This window comes from Oryza brachyantha, chromosome 12 (assembly GCF_000231095.2).
Source record: "Oryza brachyantha chromosome 12, ObraRS2, whole genome shotgun sequence".
Classification (NCBI taxonomy): domain Eukaryota; kingdom Viridiplantae; phylum Streptophyta; class Magnoliopsida; order Poales; family Poaceae; genus Oryza; species Oryza brachyantha.
The window spans coordinates 1,694,276-1,718,744 of record NC_023174.2 but is presented as its reverse complement, the minus strand read 5'-3'; the positions used below and the strand labels follow the sequence as shown (position 1 = coordinate 1,718,744).

The window sequence follows — 24,469 nt, the reverse complement described above, 5'->3', positions numbered from 1 at the left end:
TTCCTAGCTTGGAATGCCACGTCTCATTGTCATGGACTCATACAGGATGATTGTTTGGCTACATATTTATAGGTAAAAAATTATTTGTGAATAATTTTTAACGTACGTATTTTTAGTGATCTAAAAGTCAAGACTGAAAATAAACTGAGGTAAAAAAAATCTAAAATGGACTCTTAAATTTAAGATAAAATTTAAATTTTAGCTTATAACCATAAATATAAGCAAAAAGATGGGTGTGATATTTTTACAACTCTTGCCTAGGTGATTTGTTGGCCATAAGAAATGTGGCAAGCCACACTTTAGCATACGTAGGTGTGGCAATATGCGGTAATCAACCAAACATCCCTTTATGGCATAAGTACGGTATTATCGACTAGTATCTTCCTTCCAAAAATATATAAAAAACTAAAAAAGCTGACTATAAAAATATATACATAAAATTCTTTGTATTTTAGAAAGAAGATGGTAGGGTACAAACCAGCCAAATAATTACTACATCCGTCCCATAATAACTTTATTTTTTGTTTTTCTATGTCAAAGTTTGATCATTCGTCTTATTGAAAAATTTGTATAAAAACTTAAAAAAAATTAGTCGCGCATAAAATATTGTTCATGTTTTATCATCTAATAAAAATAAAATATTAATCACAAAAAATTTCAAATAAGACGAAGAGTTAAAACATCATATCAAATAACTGAAAAATGATCTGAAATATTTGAGGACGGGTGAGTATATCACTGTAGGGGAGAGCACCCGACCAAGTGATCAGTGTCATGCTCGCTGCACACGCGTGCGAATGCGATCGGTCAGCATTCTTTGGATGGCTTCCAAACTAAAATCATACTTGCTTTTTTTTTCTTATTATTATGTTTATAAGTTAAATTTTAAATTTCTAACTTTAAATTTAAAATTGATTTTAAGGTTTTTTATCGTACTTTATTTTTCAGACTTTATTTTTAAACCACTGAGAAAAAAATATAAAAGTCTAATTTTCAAATTATTTTTTGTTTGATAATAATATGTTTCGTTTCTTTTCTTAAAAAAAAGTAAAACGATGACAACATGCACAAGGACCATTTCTCTGGGTCCTCCTGATCGCAAACACCATGCACGGCCACCGCGGGATAGATGCTGCCGGCGGCAAATGCTGCTGGATCGGGGTTCGTTCCAACGCGCGCTCTGTGCACTAGAACGAACGGGACCGGTGTCCCGAGCTCTGAGTTTCTGACCTGTCCGTGCTAGCTAGCCGGCCTGTACGCTAGGAACAGTAGTACGTGGCCTTTGTTCCTAGTATCAGTCAATGGGTGCAGCCGTACACCGTACTACTCTGTCAAAAACCAGATTCCTGAGTTTTGTCTATAAAGCGTTTGACCATCCGTTTTAAAAAAATTTATTAAAAAATTGAAAAAAAATTAGTCACATGCAAAGTACTATTCATGTTTTATCATATAATAATAATAAAAATATTAATCATAAAAAATTTTCAAATAAGACAAAGAGTCAAAAAATCAATCTAAAAACTCAGGAATTCGTTTATTTTGGGACGGAAGTTGTACGCACTTAGGAGTACTGCTAGACGTCGTGCAAACCGCAGCAAGAGAGCTTAGATCCCCCAGAGCATGCAATTAGTTTTTTTAAGGTGGACGTACACGAACATACTACCACACGCTTAGGATTTTTGGGTGCGCACGGGTGTAAGGGAAAAAAATCCCCGGATTAACCACCCGAGGTTCTCGAGCATGCAATTAGTTAACAATCGATCCATATCTGCAGCCTGGTGGAGCGAAGGAGGTCGAGGATGCGGCGGAGACGGTGAAGAGGTTATACTGAAGTTGACCCCGAACTCGCATACATCTTGCTAAAGCTACGGTGGCAACCCTCAGGTAAGGAGGCAAGCAAATATGTTTTTGTTAACATGGATGATTTCGAATGTTGGACACATATATATACTCTTTGGATGTTTTAATAAGTATTTTGAACATGGTATTTGTTTTAAGTAAATGGAGTAGCGTGTTGACTGCATGCATAACAAATACTACCTCTGTCCCAATAAGATTTTGACTATTTACTTGTAATTTTTGATCATTCGTCTTATTTAAAAATTTAGTGCAAATATAATTTTTTAAGTAACACTTAAACTATTTTTAATAAAAAATAAAATAATAAATAAATTAAACAATACTTTCAGACTTTTTTGAATAAGACGAGTAGTCAAAACATTGCAAAAAGAAAGTCAAAATCCCTTATAATTTGGGACGGGGGAGTATTTCTTAAAAATTTTTCTGCTAAGGCCAAAGCTGACTCTTTGAATTGATTCATAAAATAATTAATACTGTAAATAGTATAATATTTTTATATTTGATATAAAATTTAGTGAATTTTAGAAAAAACTTATATTTTCTTTATATTTTGAGATATAGGGAGCAGCTAGCTAGGAGGATATAGCACAGTGTGCAGTATACGTGAAACCCCCCGTCAGGCCATCATCCTCCTGCAGCCGTGGGAGTGGGGAATAGTAGCAGCTACGGCATGCCGCTGGATCAACACGACGGTGTCCGCGACTCCGCTCGGATGCAACGCGGTCGTCCGTGACGTGCGTTGGTGCGCATCACTAGTGGAGTAGTAGTAGGCTGGCCGGCTAGATGCACGGTCGCCTAGATCCGGACGTGGTGCAGCAGCTGGGTGGGTGCACGCCCGCCCCGGTGCCTCCACAGGAAAGCACCGAAACCAAAGCCCGCTGACGATGTCATCCTGCCATGATCATCCTCTGCGGCTCTGCTATCTCTCCGTCCGGCAACCATGGCGTAACAAGCATCTCCAACCGCTTACCAATTGCCTCTTTAAAGCCCTGTTTAGATACTTCAAAATAGCAAAATTTTACCATTTTAAAACACTTTTTGTAAAATAAAACTAAACACTAGGGTAATAAAATGACAACTTTGTATTTGGCATTTGGCAGTCTAGAGTAGCAAATTTCACCAAAAAGTGCATAGGGACGCGGACCACCTCTCACTTTTGCCAAAAAATAGCAACTTTTACATGCCTCTAAACATCAACTTGCAAAAATGCAATACCAAAATTTTTGCCACCAAAACTTTTGTCATTTTCCATTTACCATTTCAAATGCCTCTAAATAAGGCTTGAACCAAATTTTGGCCATTTGGCCTAAAAAAATACACTTCAACAAAATGGCCAAGGCTAGCCAAATCAGCCCTCCCACTTGTCAAATTTGGGCACCCAAATTGACTTGCCATATATGGGCTCCACACATGGGGCCCACCCTCCACCTCTCCAACCAGTGTCCCTCCCAGCCGTTCCTCTCCAAACACCGTTCCCTCCTAGCTGCCGCTATCATGTGAGGCCCCCACCCTGCCGCCAGACCCCCCCCCCCCGCTTTGCCACCGCTAGCATCTTCTTTTATTTCTCGGCCTCCATATCCAGCCACATCATCGTCGCTCCCCTCTCCAGTTTGAGATTTTGTCGCCGCCACCTCGTCGGAGCAAGGCAGTTGCCGTTGTCGTCCAAAGCCCGCCTCAGCAATCGTAGGGCATCGCCACTGCCCTCGGAAGGCCGTCGCCACCACCCTCGGACGGCCATCGCTGCCGCCCCGGCCTCTTCCGCATGACGTCGCCGTCGGCCCCGCCTCATTTGCCCGTCGATGCCACCGTCCAGGCCTCCTCCGCGTGATGCCGCCGTCGGCCAGGCCTCCTCCGCACGACGCCGCCACCACCCCATTCTCCTCTGCCACCGTCGGGCCTCCCCGCGCTGCGCCGAGCCGCCGGCTCCATCACGGGGCTGTCGCTTGCCTCTGCCGCGTGAGGAAGAAAAGTGAGAGAGAAAGAAAGAGAGAGAGAAAGAGATTGAGGGAGAGGGAGAAAGAGGACATGTGGGACTCAGTTGTCATAACTTAGAATAGAGAGGGTGGATGAATAAACTGTTGGAGTAAAAAACGAATTTGAGTGGCTAAATAGGTATTTGGAGAGCCCAATTTGGACCGTTTGTTGGAGATGCCCTAAGAGCAAGTTCAATAGTATAGCCAATTAGTAGCTCCAATTCATCTATAGTTAATCTAATAGGCAATTCATACAATAGTTACATATAAAGTATTAATAATTGGTCCCACATATCATACACACACTGCGTCTTGGAACCCGAGCTGCAGCTGGCTATAAATTAGTAGCTCACTACTCTCCTATCTTCTCTCTTTAAAATACGTTTATAACTGACTTATAGTCTGCTATTATACCTGCTCTTATGGCTAGTACTCCCTCCGTTTCACAACATAAGATTTTCTAGCCTTGACTAGATTCATATAGATGCTAATTGTCGACGATTTGGATGTCGTCAATATATATGGGGTGGCTAGTGAGGCGTAAAGATCGATGGTTAGGATGAAGACACAGGGTTACCTAGGTTCAGGTTGTAGACTAGCGAGATAATACCCAACTTCTGCTTGGCGATTGTATTAGATTGTGGACAGATCAACTAGAAGATAGCCGATCTGAATATGCCATCTGTCTACTCCCTCCCATGAGGGATGTCCCTGTCCCCCTTATATAGGATAGGGCTTATACATATAATTCTAATCTGATGAGACTAAGATCTATTCTAATTCGGTTACAACTCGGATCCGGTACATACGACATGTAATCCTACAGTTACTAAACTCCGGTTGATACCATACAGATATAATATCCTTTCTATTCGGTACCCTTATGACTGTATGTATACCTATAGTATACGGATACCCCTAGTATAAGTATTCTACACTAATGAATCTAAACATATATATAAATTATATACATTAATCAATTAATTAATTTTGGCAAGAAAGTCCTATTATATGAAACAGATGTAGTAATATGAACCTTGACAATAAGATAATAATTATAAAAATTGCTTTAAGCTTACAACATGATCTTAAGAAATAGAATAACAGAGTAAAAATGTGCACATGACATTCATTTTGTTTGCTAGAGGAAAAAAAGTATTTCATACCTAGATGTGAGACTCATCTTAACATCTCTTTCTTACTTTAACCGTTGCGCAATGACCATAGGATTTGTGTAACCCAATTTTCGTCAATATCATAAGCATTGCTGATGCCCTAAGATAAACTAATTTCTAAAGTTTAAATTTTAACTTGAATAAATTAATGGTTACACTTTTACTATTCTCGATCTACAAATTGAGAGACTTTCATCCTATCTTTTTGTTTTTCTTACGTTTATATGCCGAATTTAAATTTTTAATCTTAAATTTAGAGTTGATTTTGGGGTTTTTATCGAAGTTTTATTTTCCAATATTGGCTTTTAGATCTATAGGAATACATATATAAAATATTAATTCAGAAATTATTTATATAAAATATTAATTCAGAAATTATTTTTTATTTATAAATACGCTTGACAATCATCCTCTTTATTCTCATGCTACATATTACTCCGCTCACTAGCCGTCGTAAACTTATCCTAACCAAGTTCGACAATAAGTGATAACAGGATACGAATGTCAGCCTAGTGGTTGTATATCTTGTGAACATATAGAGGTTAGGTCTTATCCTATTAAAAATAAAAAAACTCCCAACCAACAATAATTGTACATTAATTAAGGATATTTTAATTAGTTTATGGTTGTAATAATGGGATTCGTAGGGATCCTTTTTATTGGGTATGTGGGAGTAGGGGTATCATGCATAATACTCCTATGAACCCGTGCTTTAATAATTTTTTTCCTCCTTCCGATTCAGCCAAGCGACCACGTTTTCGGGTGTTTTTTTTTATCAGAGGATGTGTGGTTCAGCGCTGAAATGGGAAGAAATACACGCATGAAAGAGAAATATGCACCTCAGGTCGGATCTAGACCAAAGTGAAGCCAAGTGAACCATCCACTAGTGAGCGAGGTCTGCGCGGCGCGGCACGGCACGACGATGACAGGGGGATATTTAATCACTCTTAAACAGATTTACCACACTAACTGTGTATGACATATGAACCCTCATGAATCTATGATATGTAGGTCCAGTAATAAATCTGTTATGAACATCTGTAAGAGTGACAAAAAATTAAATATCCCACGATATGGACAACGTCGGTTGGCACGCAGCTCATCTGCCGAAGCAGTCATGCCTAGAGCTAGTGATAGGAAAAACAACATGGCGGTTTGTTGAGTAAAACCGTAGATTTTGTTGTTTATCGTCCCGTTCGCTTGCTATTTATTCCGTTCTAAATTAAGATTATATTTTCTTTGTTACCTCTTATTTATTCAATAATAATTTACTTTTGATCAATTATTACATTAAGTTCGTAAAAGTAGAAAATAAGTCTATGTTTGAGCAATTATTGTACTAATAATTCCATCCGTTTCTTATCTGACACAACTGAATTTTTAATTTACGTGTGACTATTCGCGTTATTCAAAGACAGTGATTGTTTGGTTTATTGGGAAAAAAATGAACTGCATATTTGCAAACAAAAAATATTTGTAAACAAAATTTTCATATATGTGTTTTTAGCGATCTAAAAGCAAAGACTAAAAAATAAACTACGATAAAAAACATCAAAACGAACTCCAAATTTAAGGTTAAGAATTCAAGTTTTTGGCTTATAAGCACAAGTGCAAGTGAATAGATGAGATTGGAATTTTTTGTGTTAGTATGCAAAGTTATGAGTCATGTTTAAAGTTTGTTTATTAATAAATCAAATCATAACGATAGAATTAATAATTATATAATTCTTTAATAATAAGAATGGTTAAATATGGATGCAAAAGTCAATGATGTAAAATAATTGAAAAGGATGGAAGGAGTAGTAACCAAAAATAACTAACACCCCTATTTTTTCGCTCATATTTATAAGTATAAATTTAAATTTTCAACCATCAATTTGAAATTGATTTTGAGCCTTTTTTCAATCGTGGTTTAATTTTCAGCCTTGGTTTTTAAATTGTTAAGAACATGTATATAAAAATTTTATTTACAATTCTTTTTATTTATAAATATGTTATTTAGTTTTTACTTCGGTAAGCCAAAAATGACCCCCTAAATTCTTCTAATTCCACACCACCCACGCGGCGTGACGTGGTGTGTGTACTTCTTTTTTTTGAAAGCTGGTGTGTGTACTTCTGACTACACAGTACAACATACACACTGTTCCATCACATCCTTTTTTGGGTGTACGATTACCATTTACAGACTCGAACTTATGAAGATTTTGTTTGACATACTCAAAAAAATGATCATAAATTATTACGCACAAGGAAACACATGTCTCAATCAACACGAGAACAGCATCCTGAAGTGATCAGCCATCACTGTTACGTGTCGTCGCCATTCGAACCGTATCCTACCACGTAGTATTACGTAGGAACGTTAATTTGGCGAATCAAAATATCCTGAATCCGTTCACGCCTTGGATCCTTGCCTCTTCGAGAGTTCGTTCGACGCAAGAGAAGACGATGACGTTGCCATTCCCACTACGCTATAGTACCAGTACACTACCACCTCCGCATCACACTTGTTGTTTAGTTGTCAAAACTTTTTAGCCAAAAAGTTCGAACGTTTGATTAGATGTTGGAAGAGATTTTCGGATATGAATAAAAAACGAATTCCACAGCTCGCCTAAAAACCGCGAGGCGCGAGATAAAATTTTTTAAGCCTAATTAATCCATCATTAACACATATGAGTTAATATAGTACTTATGGCTAATCATGGACTAATTGAACTTAAAAAATCATCTCACGATTTTTCTCATGACTGTACAATTAATTTTTATTTTTATCTATGTTTCATGCTATATTTTAAATATTCAAAGATTTAATATGATGTTTTTGAAATTTTTTTAAAACTACAGCCACAGCCGCCACACTGACGCCATACGGCACGACGCAACCAAACCAACAGATACTACTATGATAGATAAATAGAATAATAGGGGAAAAATCAAATCATAATCCAGTTGCGAAAAGGGCGTCGACAAATGAATGCGGTACTACTGCCGTAAACGATGGTAAATGCATACTCCCTCCGTCTCGTAACTTAAATTTTTAACTATTTGTCTTACTTAAAAATTATAGAAATATTATTTATTTTACTTGTGATTTATTTTATTGTCAAAACAAATTTAAGCACGACTTATCATTTTTTATATCTGTACTAAATTTTTAAATAAGACGAATGATCAAATGTTACAATCAGAAAAATCAAACATCTTATTTCATGAAACGGAGCCGGACCGGATCTTCTCTGCTCTGTCAGTTGATTCATCGTCGTTAGTGTTTATTTAATAATATAATACTTAATTTATATTAATTTTATATACAATTATCATATATTAGTAAAATATGTATAAATAACAATTATATTTATTATTATATGACTATAACATTATTCCTATGTCCCGCAAAAAATCGAATTTGGAGTCCATGGCTTTTCCAAAAAAAAAAAAGAGATCTGCACATGATCAGAGCTGTTAAAGAGCAAGAGCAGCAGGTTAGTAAACAATAGCAGTATAGCAGGAGTCTCGTCCATGCTTCAACGAAGACTGAGCCCATAAAAAAATGAACATGCCTCTTCGTAATGTCTATGATAAATTAAAAAACCAGTTTAATTCTAAAAACCGGTTGTTCGTCGATTTTTTATTGGTTCGATCGCAAAAGCGGTCTTTGAACATCACCAAGCCGTTGTGCTTGCCAGTTTTAGTTTTTTTTCACTGATCTGGTTTGGTTTTTTCTATGCTTTCTACGTTCTTACTAAACAACCTGACTTTTTAAAACTATATAAAAATTAATATTTTTATTTTATATTAGTTAATACAATTGTTTATACGATTGAACAGCTGCCTAAAATCAAAATATGTTTTATGTTTCATCTGTCGTAAGAGCCCTGAGCTCGCTAAACCGCTCAATAAGGACCGGAGATATCCATGCGACTCGTATAGTAGAAATCAAGGAAAGTACAGTTCGCAGCTTGCTTTAATTCTGACAAATTATCTGCAAAAAACTCAAATTTTTCTGAACGCCACCACTAGTGACAAACTGACGACGACGACGACGACGAGTCCCCTACGCCTCCTCCTCATCGCCCTCGACTCTTTCGTTTGCTTTGCTCTCTTCCCAACAAATTTCTTCGCCTTTCGGCTTCCGACGGTTCGTCACTTCGTCGTCTCCACCCACCTCGCCGCCGTCTCACGCAACGCTAACGCCGGAGACCAGTGCGAGCCAAGGTCCCATGGGGCGGGAGGAGGAGGAGTCCCCAATGGGCTCGGCCCAGCGCCGGCTGCGCGCCGTCTCCGCCCACCTCCCGCCGCCGGAGCCCGCCTCCGCCGCCGGCGTTGACCTCGCCGCCAACCCCACCGCCGGCGAGTACGCGAACGGTACGATCGTCTGCCTTTGACTGCTTGCTGATGTATGCGTTTGTTATCCATCCATCCATCCCTCGCGTGCGTGATGCTGCGGGTCTGGATCTTGGGTTGTATTACATGGGGGCCTACTGGGGCACCGGTCGAGCATACGGTGGAGAGCAAGTGCGACCGCTCCCGAATTCCCAATTCTTAAACTGTAGAGAGAGAGAGAGAGGTTTCTGTTTCTGATGAATTCGTGCCGAGGCCGCGCATCTATTCCATGATTCCATTGCCTAGCTCGGTAATTATCTAAATAAATTGCTTAGCTAGGTAGCTTTTCCACTCTTTGTGAATGTGGATGCCGCTTTTCTTCACATTTTTTTAAGTAGACACATGCCAGTTGTGGTTTCTCAACTGCGCTCTGCATGTTTGAGCTGTGTTTCTTGACAAAGGAATGTTTTGCTTTTTAGTAGTAGTTTACAACTCATGATGTGCATAGCTTCTCCAGTGCAGGGCTACAGTGCTGTACTCCCCGAGAAGTTACAAACTGGAAAGTGGAATGTATACCGGTAGGTTATTTATGTGTTAACCTGCATTTGCTTATGTTGTGGCTCAAAATTGGTGTTTTCATCTTGCAGGTCTGCGAAGGCACCTCTAAGGTTAATAGATAGATTCCCTGATAACCCAGACATTGCAACGCTTCATGATAATTTCGTGTAAGATTCCTCACAATCTCACTTAAGTATTGAACTTTTAGTTCTTAATATTAATCTCAACTTGGCCAAATCTCAGATATTTACCAACGCTATGCTATAATTGATTGAATTCTTGATTTTGAATGGTCAGCAAACTTATTTTTTTAGATAATGGATCAGAAAACCTATCAGTCAAGCAAATGAATGGTAGTTCTGTTTTCCTTAGGAAGCTCCCATGTTTTTGCTTCCGGAATTTTACCAGGAAGATTTGTACAAAAAATCAAATTAGAAAAAAGAATAAGGGAGCCTGTTTTATCTGCTCCTTGAATCAGAAAACTGTTTGTACCTACGTCAGAGAGAGGGGGGGGGGGGGGGGGGGAGGGAGTCTGACAATGTGAATTGACATTTTTATCTATTTGTCTGACAATGTGAATTGACATTTTTATCTATTTGGATGCAACAACTTTAATGCATATGTTTTCATGTGATGTTTTTATGAAATCTGTTAAACCGAAATGTCTGGCTTTACAAGAAAATTATTAGTGGTCAAATTTAAATGCTGTGATAATTTCTCAGGTAATATACCCCAAATTACGCAGGTATGCAGTTGAGACCTTTAGGGACTGTAGATACCTGGGCACAAGAGTCTGCGCTGATGGAACAGTTGGGGAGTAAGGATTAGTTCCTGGTTATATGCATTATTATGACTTATTGTAGCTTTGATTAAATCTTGTAAACGATAAAATGTATACAACGTTGCAGCTACAAATGGATGACATATGGAGAAGCTAGTACAAACAGGACTGCAATAGGTTCTGGTCTTATTTATCATGGAATACCTCAAGTGAGTCATTATGATCTCAACAAGCACCATGCTTCTGTTTTTAACTAGTACTTCCTCTGTCCCAAAATTGTAAGAATGGGATTTGACTTATCTTAGGACTATGAATCTGGACATACTCCTTGTCCAGATTCGTAGTCATATGATGTGCCAAATCCCGTTCTAGATAGCTACATTTTGGGACGGAGTAGCAGGTAGATCTTGTCACACATTGCCATAATGATATAGCATTTGTAGTTACACTTAACAATTTCCTTTTTGAACTCACATTACATATTTTTACAATCTGAACCAGGGTGCATGCATTGGTTTGTATTTTATAAACAGACCTGAGTGGACCATAGTTGATCATGCCTGTGCGGCATATTCATATGTATCCGTGCCACTTTATGATACTCTAGGTATTTGCTCATCACAGAAGGATCATCTATCTCCTTTTCATTCATCTAGCAACAATTTTTATGTATTGTTTCTACAGGTCCAGACGCAGTCCAGTTCATTGTTAACCATGCTACAGTAGAGGCTATTTTCTGTGTGCCTCAAACACTAAGCACTGTGAGCTATAACCCCTTATCTCAACCTTGTATGATTACCTGTTTATACAATCATTAAAAATTGCAGTTTTCATGCCACTGGTTATACTGATCCTTAACCTAGTGAAGCTGGACGTAGCTAGTTATGCTATGAACACACAAGGTCAAAAGACCACACACTGAAAAAAAAAATCATGCACACCAAACGCTGTTTGTTCTGGACCATATCTACATATAGACACAGCACACGATCAATGGGCTGAGTGATGGGGCCTGATCATGAAATATGTTTTACGTGGATTCTGATCCTAATTTTTTTCTTGTTTCAAACATTATCAACTTATACAGGCTGCGTACCAGTTAACCTTGAATTCATCGTGGTATATTCTTTGGAACGAAGTGTACTTATGTCGTTGTATATATATCTATTTATTGCAGCTGTTAAGCTTCATAACTCAAATGCCATGTGTTCGTGTTATAGTGGTAAGTTTGAACTATTTATAGTTAGTATATTCAATAGAACAGTGATTATTGTTTAAGAATTTATCTTCTATTTCTTTTATGTAGGTAATTGATGGAGACAATGCAAATATGGCATCTTCCTCAACAACTACTGGAGTGAAAATTATAACTTACTCCAGACTACTAAGCCAGGTGAATTTGCTACGTGGTCCTTCAGTCTTTTATAAATATCTTGTATTGCCATACTGTTCTTAACACTACATATAGTTTAGAGATTACTTGGAGAGTTTAGTAGCATTATATCTTGTTTATAGTATTTGTTCTCTTCTCATAACAAATGTATCTGTTGCGTGCTGTCTAATTTCAGTTAACCGACTCGCATTTAAACTAGGTATAAAGCAATTACGTGAAGTCCTTAATGACTACATACCTAGTTCTATAGTTGTATGGGCATATGGTTCAATATTTATATAAAATTTCTTGGGATACGGACTACTTGGCTGCAGCCTGTCATGCCTGTTGCAGTCATTAATTTTAGATTGTTTCTGATTATCCATCACTATTCACAAACAAAGGTTGTGTGACATCTTGTTTCCACTTGCAATGGAATAAACATTGATCTTGTTTCTACTTGCAATAGAATAAACATTGTTATGCAATTATATTGATGTATATATAGATGTATTGATTATTTGCGGTGAAAATTGAGAATGTGAACTCACTGTAATGCCATTAGCTCTCTAATTCCACTTCATATTTTTGATGTGTAATACACATGAGAGCTAATGGACAATCTTACATAATAACAAGCGGTCGGGCTACCACATGGATTAAACATCGTTCCTTTTTTTCAAATCATTATCATTGTTTTGTTTGTATGCTTATAGCATCGTGCATACTAGCTCATTTTTTTTCTTATATGGACAGACATAGTATATGCATGGTGGACATATATATTGCCTTTATTTTAGTTTTGTGCTAACTGCCTGCATATATATATCCAGCCATACACATTATCTTTGGTTTTAGTCTAAAGGGTAAGCACATTTTGCTCACTATTCTTCTGATTCTTCATTCTTCAATTCAGGGAAAGATGAGTTCTCAATCTTTTCGCCCTCCAAAACCTGAAGATGTTGCCACTATTTGTTACACTAGTGGTACAACTGGCACACCGAAGGTAAATAATCCATCTTTCCGATTATTTTTAGTTCCATTCAAAGATCTCTTCTAATTCAACCTTCCAATCTGTGACAAGTGATGTCATATATTTTTCAGGGAGTTGTTCTTTCTCATGGGAATTTAATTGCAAATGTAGCAGGATCAAGCCTAGTCATTAAGTTTTACCCATCTGATGTGTGAGGAATTTACATTAAACCTAGATTTGTCTCTTTTTGTCGATATCTTAATAAAATTGTTCCATCTGTTAATGTTTTGGATAAGTCATGTTGATATGTTTCTGCAGGTATATCTCATATCTACCTTTAGCTCACATCTATGAGAGAGTTAACCAGATTGCAGTGCTTCACTATGGTGTTGCCATTGGATTCTACCAAGGGGTATGCAGATCCAAGACCATTGAGGATGTTAATTGGTAGTTTTTTGCATTTATTGTTTGTGTAAATAATAAAACCAGTAGAACAATGGGGTTTCTGACTTAGCAAAAGTAGATAGCAATAACCAGGCGGCAGGGACAAATGAATTAATGCACTTGGATAAAAATAGTTCCTAATGTTAGTTCTTCCATAATTTACCCCTAGACATGGGATCAGAATTGGATAACCTAGTGTATTATGCTGCAACTTCCACCTGTGAGATAGTATTCTGATAACCCCATTGTGGGGCTGGGGCCTCTTCGGTCCACAGAATTTTCAAACCCCAGGAATAGGAAAAACATAAGAATGCACATGTGAAACAAAGGAGGGAAACACAGTGCATTTTGGAGGATTAGTACAGGATTCCTATGGAATTTTTTCCTTTTAATCCTGTGAAACAAATGCATGAACAGTGGTTATTCCAAAGGAATAGATATTTCCTATGGTTTTCTTACAAACCTATGCTGGATTTCCATGTGTGCAGCAATCAGCGAGGTCCATGTATGGTTATACTACTTTATTTTAGATCAAATATTTATCTTACTCGCTACATACATAATAATATTTTACCTTCAATTTTGAATTATTTGCTATACATCTGATGAGTATATTGTTGCTGTTTCCAGGATAATTTGAAGCTGATGGATGATCTGGCTGTATTGAGACCAACAGTATTTCCTAGTGTGCCCCGGCTATATAACAGAATTTATGCTGCGTAATACAACTACACCTGTCACTTAGATACTTTCTTGTTGGGCAAGATTATTTCTAGTAATGTCTTTCACAAGGTTATCATATTTTTTCCTTTTCAATACTTCTAAGTGGCTATTACTCTGTAGAATTACAAATGCTGTCAAGGAGTCAGGTGGGCTGAAAGAAAAATTGTTTCATGCTGCATACAATGCTAAGAAGCAAGCAATTATTAACGGTAAGAACAGCTCATTGATATTATATGTCTTAGTTCTGCAATGGCTTTGCTTTTAAAAGCTGTTCCTACATGCTTTCTGTCTTATCCCATTTTTTATCCACTATGTGTTTGAAAGGTTAATTCTACATTTTGGATTATCAGGGAAAAATCCATCCCCAATGTGGGACAAGTTGGTATTTAACAAAATAAAAGCTAGGCTTGGTGGACGTGTGAGACTTATGACTTCAGGCGCTTCTCCATTGTCAGCAGATGTTATGGAATTCCTAAGAATGTAAGCTGGTTTCACATATGCTCCCTTGGGGTAGCATGGTTATTGTATAGTACTTGGACTAACTAATATATACTGTTCTAATATTATTAACAGATGCTTCAGCGGTGATGTTCTCGAAGGATATGGAATGACAGAGACATCCTGTATCATCACTGCAATGAATTCTGGTGATAGGTTAATTGGTCATGTTGGATCCCCAAATCCATCCTGTGGTAAGATCTTTTTTTGGGTTTTCAAGGACTTTAACTTAGATTTGTTTGGGTGTTCACAGTAACCCCTCACTGTTATGGTATGGTGCTTTGGCACTAAACTTATAGTATTTCCCAAAACAATTAATTAGATTAACAGGACAGAGATCAATTGTTTAATATCCTATATGTTAATATTAGTTAGGAAGGCTATAGGTTTAACTAGGAGTTTAGAGGTATAAGCCTTGGTGTGATGGTAGCGCATGGTACTATAGCAAACAGAGTCCATCCCTGTCTAAGTGACCCTCGCACCCCTATTATGAACAAACAAAAAACAAAACACAAAGTCAGGTTTAACCTGATTGTAGTCTCTTGCGCTGTTGGCGATCAGGATAACCCCAGTGAACAAGAGTGATCTTGTCTTTTTTCATTTGTTCTTGTCATGCCCATGAATCAATGTTTATAGCACTCATCAAGTATATAAATATGCTTCATAGAGCATATTAATCCATCCCTAAATAAAACATGCTTCGGAATGATTTACCATGTGACATCTCATATTGCTTTTTTAACCTCATTGTTTCTTTGAAAAAACTTATTTGAGGTTGTCCATTTAGCAAGGTTCATTAGGAAAGATCTCAATATTCCTTCGGTTTTGCCAAATCGTCACAAATTAGATTAGGTTTCATCTTAAAATATAATGTTTTTTTCTTTTTGTGTTATCACCTATTACACTCTTTCACAATGCAAATTTTGTTTCTATTTTACAGAGATTAAACTAGTGGATGTCCCAGAAATGAATTACACCTCTGAGGATCAACCATATCCTCGTGGAGAAATTTGTGTTAGGGGACCTACAATATTCTGTGGTTACTATAAAGACGAAATCCAAACGTAATTTCCTATATATTTCTTTTTCCTATATAAATTCATGTATATTTGGTTGATTTCAGCAATTACATTTGAAAACCTGCAGTAGAGAGGCCATTGACGAGGATGGTTGGTTGCACACTGGAGACATAGGTTTGTGGCTGCCTGGGGGGCGTCTAAAAATTATAGATAGGTAAAACTGAAATCTACTGTTTCATGTTTCAGAAATCTCCTTTAGAATTCAGATGGCCTTGTGCCTTCGTCCTATCATATCTATTTTGTTCCTTTGTAGTACATTATATTGAGAGAAAACTGTATCTGATCAATCTGCAACTTTAGCTTCACTACCATTTCTTAATGACACCTAAATTATGCAGTTGCTAAATTAAGTTGTTAAATGTTAATGCATACTTGAAATTTTAAGTTAGCTTCTACTATTTTCTGCTAGTTTGTACCTGAGATTTGCATGGTTGGCCATAAACTCTAAATGTGAAAGCTCAATGCAATTTTGTCTTTTTAACCTGTAGAATTTGCCATCTTTTGTAATTCTGCGAATACATACCATATTCTAAGATGGTAGGGATATCTAATAATAACTTGGTAAGTTCAAAACTAGTGTGCTAAAAGACTAAAGTGAAAGCAAGATGTTAACCTTCTTAGCTACTGATCGATGAGTAAACCAAAACTATCTTAACCACTGTTATTGTAGCAGACAGCATAATGCAGTAGCCTTCAGGTACGAATGCTGTAATGCATGGATGTTTGTGAGAAATGACGACAGCTCTATTGTGAAATCCTGCTGTCTTACTTATCCTCTTTGCACACATTCTTTGGTAGTTTATTCCCTTGTGTTTGATCTTATTTGTTTTCTTATTAAATTATTACATTTTTCTGGTCTCAAGGAAAAAGAACATTTTCAAGTTAGCTCAAGGAGAATACATAGCTCCTGAGAAGATTGAGAATGTCTATGCTAAGTGCAAGTTTATTGCACAGTGCTTTATATATGGTAATATTCATGTTCTTATATTGGTTATAACTACCATAATTTGACATTTATGTTCTAAGCTGTTGATTTGGATGCAGGTGATAGTTTAAATTCATGTTTGGTTGCCATAGTAGCAGTTGAACCAGAGGTGTTGACAGCTTGGGCTGCATCAGAAGGAATCCAGGTACATATGCTGAGTTGTTGACCTTAAAAGTAGGTATTCTACTGCCTTACAGCCTGGTTTCTCCAAACCAGCAGGACATTACCTTCTTCCTTATTGCATCTCTTTGCCAGTTCACTATGCAAACAACGCCTTTATTTATAAATAGGTTCCTTAATAGAAGTGGGGGAAGCTTGCCTCTCCTTCTAAAAAAAAAGATTATATAAAAATAGAACCCACAAAGAACTTACATCTGCATTGGCTACTTATGTTATGATAATGTTATTTCTAACCTGTAGTACGAGGATTTAAGACAGCTTTGTGCTGATCCGAGAGCAAGAGCTGCTGTCCTGGCTGACATGGACTCTATTGGAAAGGAGGCACAGGTTTACTTCTCACTTCTTACCTTACATGCACTCTTAATAAATAAAAGTTCTGTAATCATTTGTATGATTCCTTATCAATCTTCTTTGATTGCTCTACCAGCTAAGAGGTTTTGAATTTGCCAAAGCTGTTACCCTTGTTGCTGAACCTTTCACGTTAGAAAATGGTCTCCTCACCCCTACATTCAAGGTAGGCCCGTTAATTCTGTGGGAGAAGATCTCTACACCTAAGGTGCTAATTTTGTGTCCCAATGATTTTACAGGTCAAAAGACCACAAGCTAAGGCATACTTTGTAAAAGAAATAGCAGATATGTATTCTCAACTGCGTGAAGCAGAATCAATAAAGCCCAAGCTGTAACTGCCTGAGTAACGATCAGAATAAAAATTTGTAGCAACAAGCTACAAATCACTGGCTTGGTATAGGGCAGGCAATTCTGAACAAACTCTGGTGTATATGTTCCATGAATTGCTTGATGATAATCATCTAATAGGATGGTCTTCAGGTAAATAGAAAGGGAAAAAAAGATGTAGACATGTCATATGAATATATTGAATTTGACCTTACTGTCATAGAAATAGAAACTATGGAATTCCATCCCTCTTGTGTGCCAGAATCCTGCTGTGAGGCATGCTGTCAACCACTTGCCAAGCAATATACTTGCATAGCTGTTATATATGCGTTTATTTCACTGGATGAATGCACATTTCGCATGAAAGCAAAAAAGGGACAGCTACTTATTAGTTAGCGTGGAGCTAACCATCACGCATCCTCCTGCAGATATGATGTTTCATCAACTGGTAAACTTTAAACTGATCGGATGTCACTGACTCAGCTGTATTGATCTTTTTTAGTCATTCACTTTTCAATTTGGAATAAGTCTACATAACCCCTAACCTATTGACAAGTGATTACTTAAACCCCTCACCTAATAAATCGGGTATTTAACCCCCTAACCTTAATAATACTATCTAATTAACCCCCCTACGGTGGTTTTGCTTCTTGGTTTTGCCATGTTGGCATGCCACGCTGGATATGCTATCATGCTGATCAGCCGGTGGTAGGGACTTTTATCATTTGTCTCTCCATTGGCATTAAGCATATGATTTTTATCATTCTTGAGATCGCCATTGAAGCTAGAGCTGCAAGAAAGCAGCCCTAGGTGCAAGATTGGCGCTGCAAAGTATGAGGCAAAGAGAATTTTTGGGGTAAAATATTTATATATGATACGTATAGGATGCTCCACAATCATTAATGAAACTAGTAGCAAAAAATAACTAAGTAGCATTCACTTCTCACAAAATAGAGTAGCAGACGTCTCTCATAAAGCATACAGCAACATGCATTTGACTATATGAAAATAAAACATCTCTCGTCTCCCCCAAAATACATGTATTTTCATTAAGTTTCAGCTTTATTTGTTGGAGTTAAATAATAGGTATAGTCCTCTTCCCACGCTTTTGTTGTACAGGTGGAGTCAAGCTTGGACCTACAACACATGGTGGCACAGAGCTAGTACTCTGTTAGGTGCCCACGTCACCCTATAAGAGGAAAAATGAGTGCATAACTTTTAATTACCACTAGCTGTAAATGCAAATGAAGTGGCAGCAACAGAGGTTACTACCTCACTCTGCTTCCTTTTTTTTTTGCTGCATCCCTTCTTATGTAACCATTCCTCTTGCTTCCAGCCTCCTTATTCTGAGCACATGTTCTGATGTTATGAGTAGTTTGGTGGCACAATTTACATCTTATCTTGATACCAACCTTGCTTAACTTAGGTCCCTTAGGTTTCTCAGTTGACTCTCTTGTTCTCTGAGTTTTGGCCCTCCCAGGCATCTTAACATAAGCAGGTGGATGTGGCTTTGGCATGTCAGATTCTTGCCATTTCTCTTGCCCTTCAACAGGCTGCAAACAATACTGGTATGTCTTCCTGTACTCCAAGATAAAGAAGTTTGGTGCTATGTAGTCATTCAATTGTTTTGATGCCTTGTATATTGCATTGTTTTGATGCCTTGTATATTGCACTAATAGCATGACAACATGGTAAGCCTGATAGTTGCCAATACCTACAGCTGCATGTTTTCTGTTCTAAATTGACTGTGTACTTCCTCTTCTCCTTCTCTTGGACCTCAAATCCATCTTGTCCATTCCACAACACATAACACTGGCCAGATCTCTCAATGTTCAGCTTCAACTTCTTGAATATGTTTGGGCATATTATACCTTGCCACTTATCTGACTTGGTCCTATTCTCAGCAATTCTAACCATCACTTTGCATCTTATGGCTTCATTCATAGAGATGACCGGAAAGAACCTTTGAATCCATGATAGAGTTGTTGAAAGACTCGCACATATTGTTATCAACAGAGTCACAATTTGACCCTTGCTTGAAAAATGCCCTGCTCCAATGCTCAGGTGCAGTGGTCATCATGTCCTTGGCTCCTTGAGGGGTGTCTTGCGCTAGCTTTGCTCTGTTATAGTTGAAAAGCTCCCTGCATGGTGACTTTGCACAATTCCAAAACTTTTTCTGAAGCTTCTGATCAGTGTGCTTTTTCCTCCAGTTTGCATATATATGCCTTGCGCACATCCTATGTTCTACTCTAGGGATGAGCTCAGCCACTGCCTTCAGGAACCCCTACAAAACAAACAATTCAAAGTATTTATACAACTTTTGACCCATGCGGAGTCGACTAAAAGATAAATGGTTAAAAGCATACCTTTTGTTGGTCAGAGATTATGACCCATCCTTCACCTCCATCATTGATATTGAGGTCTTTTTTAAGCAACCCAAGAAACCAATACCAGGAATCATATCTTTCCTTCTCCACTGACGCCCATGCAATGGGATACATCTGATTATTAGCATCTCTTCCAATGGCACATATTAACTCACCATTACAAGCACCCTTGAAGAAGCAACCATCTAGCCCAATTACTCTCCTACAACCAGCAAGAAACCCTTTTCTGCAAGCATCGAAACATACATAAAATCTCTCAAATACTTTCATGTCAAGTATATCCGGATTAAGGGTCACAACCACAGTACTCCCGGGGTTGCTCCTTAACAACTCTAGTTGGTAATCATACACTCTCGAGTACTCTCCCATAGTTTTATCTAGTGCTTCCTATAACACTAAAGCTTTGGCCCTCTTGCACTTCGAAATTGACACATCAGCAAGCATGTCCTTTAGAACTAACTTCTTAATATGTTCAACTTTCCATGTTGGATTGTCCTTGATAACATCAAAGTTCTTATTTGCTATGATCCTAGATGTGACTAGCTTATTGTCTCTCCGGGGTGGACAAGAATGCTCATTGACAAAAGTGACCACTTGGAACCATTCAGACCTACTTGTCTTTGACCCATATATTAGCCATTTACATCCTGGCCAAGAACATGTTGCCCTAACCTTGTCCCGTTCATCCTTGGGGAATAGAATATGTTTATGTGTTGTTAGCCCATACTTCACCAATGCTTTCTTGAACTGCCTACTTGATCTAAAAGCCATGCCAATTGAAAACACAGGAATTGATGCTTTATTGTCAAACCTATTGTGGGTGCTCTTCCACCTAACCATTTCTCCTTTACTGTTCTCCTCATAGGAGTAGTCATCACTTGAATTGTAATATGGGCTGCCATCATCTTGTAAGTTAACATTTTCAGGCACCAGTGCATCATCAAGAATCTCTATAGCCTGGCTACTACGCACGCCTAGCTTCTTTGCCCTGATGTTCCTCTTGATTTCCTTTGCAAATTTCTTCAGCTGTTCAGCTTCCTCATCATCTCCAGAGCTATCTTGCTCTATAGGTTGTTTATAATCAGAGTCTGAACTATCAGATACTTGGTCTTCTGGGTTGCTCTCATTTTCAGAACCAACTACATCTTCATAGTTCATTGGCTGTGAATCTCTTTGCTTTTTCAGAATCTGAGTTGCTGCTCTTCTCAGCTGCAATTTGCCCTTTTGCTTATCTCCAAATGGAACAACACTAGGAACTAGCTCTGTCGTTGGATCTGATTTGCCTTCATCCTCAACTTCTACAATGTCATAGTCCTGATCAACAATTTGATTATTCACTTGCTCCTCACCAATTGCTACGTGCTCAACATAAATGTCTACAACCTGACCATTAGACATGTGATCTGCCATTTCTTTGCAAGCATAGTCATCAAGCAAAAACCTTAGCCCATTTGACAACTGCTTTCCAGGGTATAGCCAATGCAAATGCAATAAACCACTAACTGTCGTGTGATCAGCAAGGAAACCTTTGATCTCAGGTAAAGATATCTTGTCTATCTCTATGTATGACATTGCAGTATGTTCTCTCAAATAATGCAATTTACCCCCAGAAAGCATGAATTCCCCACCATAGTGAAACATGATTGGAAGAACATCCGATGGATCCATTCCTATAAAATAAGAGAAAAAATTAATCCTAACTTTCTATGGGATTAAATGAAACAACTAGCAAGATGATACAGCTCTCAGTGCTAATTTTATATGTTCTTTAGTACCAAAAAAGGAGGTTCATAAAGGCCTAAGCACTAAAATATCAAACATCTAATCTACAGCAAGAAATTTACCAAAATTTGATCATCCTTACCATCTACAACACTATCTAGATTTCATGGAGATAATCCATAACTCACCACTATAAACCCTTGTATTAGCCCTAATCCTTTGTGAGTCAATCAGGTTGAGAAACCACATCAACAAGTTATGGAGACTCACCTTTACCTTGTGCTGCAAACAGATCAAGTTGATCTACTTCCTGTCAAACGCATGGTGTTTTCCTCGCCGGAGTGGCCAGAGAGAGATACAGGAGGAGATGCTGAGTGAAATGAGAAGAAGTCGAGGAGGCACGACTACTTTGTTGGTGGTTTTGAGTCTTTTATGCATGCCCTCCTCACGCAACAAATTGAATTAGATCAATCTGGAAAGACTCTCCAGCGTGGCCTGCCAACAGAGCAAAACCAGGGTGCAAAACCATTATTAGGGGTTAATTAGATGGTATTATTAAGGTTAGGGTGTTAAATACCCGGTTTGTTAGGTGAGGGGTTTAAGTAATCACTTGTCAATAGGTTAGGGGGTTATGTAGACTTATTCCTTTCAATTTTACTGTTATTGTTAGTTGTGTTTAGCATCCTCATCTTTCTACTTTACTCTAAGCCAAAATTTAAATTTTTAACTTTAAATTTATAGTTGATTTTGGGGTTTTATCATAGTTTATTTTTTAGTCTTTAAATAGTTAAAAACACCTATATAAATTTTTATTAATAAATTATTTTTTGTTTGTAAATACGTTGTTAACGATGAGTGCAAAAACGCAATACCTTACAGTGCCTCTCATTGACTAAACATGTCTGTGATGATAAATTAACTCGTCACTAGATTTTGTAGGTCACTTAATTTCAAATTATGGTTAGTTTAAAATGCAATACATTTATACATCGATGGTGAAGGTGCCGGAAGTGGGTGTCAATACCGATTATTTTTATGCTACTAGTTTTTTAAAGTAGAGATTAGATGAGAAATAAATAACACGGTTGACTTTTTGTCACCCATTTAACCACGCGTCTTATTCAAAAATTGTGTAAATTTATAAAATTATACTTTCTCCATATTTTAATAGATAATATAGTTGACTTTTTTAACATTTGACCATTCGTCTTATTAAAAAGTTGTTAAAAAGTTGTGTAATTATCATTTATTTTGTTTTAATTATATGTGCTATTAAATATACTTTAATTATAGCTTATATTTTCACATATTTGTATAAATTTTTTAAATAGTCAAATGCGTAATAAAAAAGTCGAGGATATCATCTATTAAAATACAAAAAGGTAAGCTATACAAAGTAACCTTAACAAAAAAAAATCAAGTCACAACAAAATAAATGATGGAACTTTACATAAGTTTTCTAAATAAAATGAATAGTCGATCTAGTATCTCAAAGTTGACGACAAGATCTATTACAAAACAGGAGTATTGTCACTTTAGTAATAAGACAATTGGGGATTTTTAAATGGACTTCATAAAAATTTTGTGTTCGCGCGTGCCAACACTCGTTTTGCCGTGTGTTTTGGATTATCCATTGTTCCCCCCTTCGACTTTTGATTTTTGATGTTGATTTGTGGTCAAAATATGCGCGTAAAATTTGAGAAATAATCTAGTACAGAACAAAGCAGCCATAGAACATCTTACTATTATTTGGCTTTGCGAACCAAACATTGACTCTTGACATACTTTGATTTAATTCTCACTATTTCTTCGATACATTTAACCGGACTCTGCATTTAGTATAGACTATGAATAGCATGCGACTAGTGCTACTCTTTTAATAGAAACTAGCCTTACATTGATGGTAAGAAACCACCACTCTGTTTATTGCTAAGGATTTTCACGCATGTCATCCTCGTGCTGTGTGGGCAGCTTGTGGCGGCAAAGCGGGCAAATGCAGTTGAGCCGGATCCAGTCGAAGATGCAACGCTGGTGGAAGGTGTGGGAGCAGGGCATCATCCTGAGCTCGTCGTCCGCCAAGAAATCCTGCAGGCATGTGGCACACTCGTCCTTCTTTGCATCGGCCGCCGACACCTCGCGCAGGCCCTGGATGGCCTTGCTCGACGTCGGGAATAGTCCGGCCTGCCTGTAGGAGGCAGCCGCCTCACTGGAGATCTGCGGCGCCGGCGCGAGGACGTCGATCTCCTCGTCCTCGTCCTCGTACTCGGAGAAGTCCATCTCCTCCTCGTCCTCAGATGATTCGCCCAAGGACGCGTCCTCCTCAGATGATACAACTATGGACTCCGTCATGTCCATGGACGAGAACATGCCATCGTCTGTTGACGGCGGCGCATGTTGATTTTGTGTTATGTCATCTTCTCTCGCCAGCGGCGGCGCCTGCTGATTTGGTCTTACGTCACCGTCTCTCGGTGGCGGCGCCACCGGCTGATTGGATCTCAGCATGATTATGTTGTAGACATCACCATTGATCGCTAATTGGTCATGGATAAGGTTTCTCTGCTCATCGAATAGGGGAGAGGAATAATAATATATCCCCGGAAAATAATATATGGGCATCACAATCTCTATAAGCAAAACGTGGAACGGCCGGTGGCGAGATTGGCAGGGAGCCGACACCAACGAAGATGAGGCAAACCCTAAACCACGACGAATCGCCAGTAGCAGCCTGGCAAAATAGTATTCCTACGTAGGAAGCAGAAGC

At 38.0% G+C, this 24,469-nt stretch overlaps 2 protein-coding genes across 2 annotated transcripts; one reads left to right on the top strand and one right to left on the bottom strand.

Annotated features, from left to right (window-relative positions):
* Positions 1 to 9,087: 9,087 nt before the first annotated feature.
* LOC102722820 (long chain acyl-CoA synthetase 6, peroxisomal) lies at positions 9,088 to 17,938 on the top strand. Its single transcript, XM_006664270.3, has 23 exons — positions 9,088 to 9,373; positions 9,849 to 9,909; positions 9,979 to 10,056; positions 10,635 to 10,706; positions 10,798 to 10,879; positions 11,172 to 11,277; positions 11,355 to 11,431; positions 11,848 to 11,892; positions 11,977 to 12,063; positions 12,959 to 13,048; positions 13,147 to 13,226; positions 13,334 to 13,427; positions 14,090 to 14,178; positions 14,303 to 14,391; positions 14,533 to 14,662; positions 14,756 to 14,874; positions 15,621 to 15,744; positions 15,827 to 15,913; positions 16,623 to 16,726; positions 16,804 to 16,889; positions 17,165 to 17,251; positions 17,352 to 17,438; positions 17,512 to 17,938. Exons 1-23 carry the CDS (start codon positions 9,229 to 9,231, stop codon positions 17,605 to 17,607), a joined length of 2,115 nt encoding a protein of 704 aa, XP_006664333.1. The 5' UTR covers positions 9,088 to 9,228; the 3' UTR covers positions 17,608 to 17,938.
* Positions 17,939 to 23,403: 5,465 nt separating this feature from the next.
* On the bottom strand, positions 23,404 to 24,428 carry LOC102722267 (E3 ubiquitin-protein ligase SIRP1). Its single transcript, XM_015843065.1, has one exon. It carries the CDS (start codon positions 24,322 to 24,324, stop codon positions 23,638 to 23,640), a length of 687 nt encoding a protein of 228 aa, XP_015698551.1. The 5' UTR covers positions 24,325 to 24,428; the 3' UTR covers positions 23,404 to 23,637.
* Positions 24,429 to 24,469: the final 41 nt, after the last annotated feature.

Bases quoted from the DNA above. Each gene is read 5' to 3' on its own strand.
- LOC102722820 (XM_006664270.3), top strand. From the start codon at position 9,229: ATGGGGCGGGAGGAGGAGGAGTCCCCAATGGGCTCGGCCCAGCGCCGG. The intron at 14,392-14,532 runs GTAAGAACAGCT...TTGGATTATCAG, and splicing joins GAAGCAAGCAATTATTAACG to GGAAAAATCCATCCCCAATG. The intron at 17,252-17,351 runs GTTTACTTCTCA...TTGCTCTACCAG, and splicing joins CTATTGGAAAGGAGGCACAG to CTAAGAGGTTTTGAATTTGC.
- LOC102722267 (XM_015843065.1), bottom strand. From the start codon at position 24,324: ATGCCCATATATTATTTTCCGGGGATATATTATTATTCCTCTCCCCTA.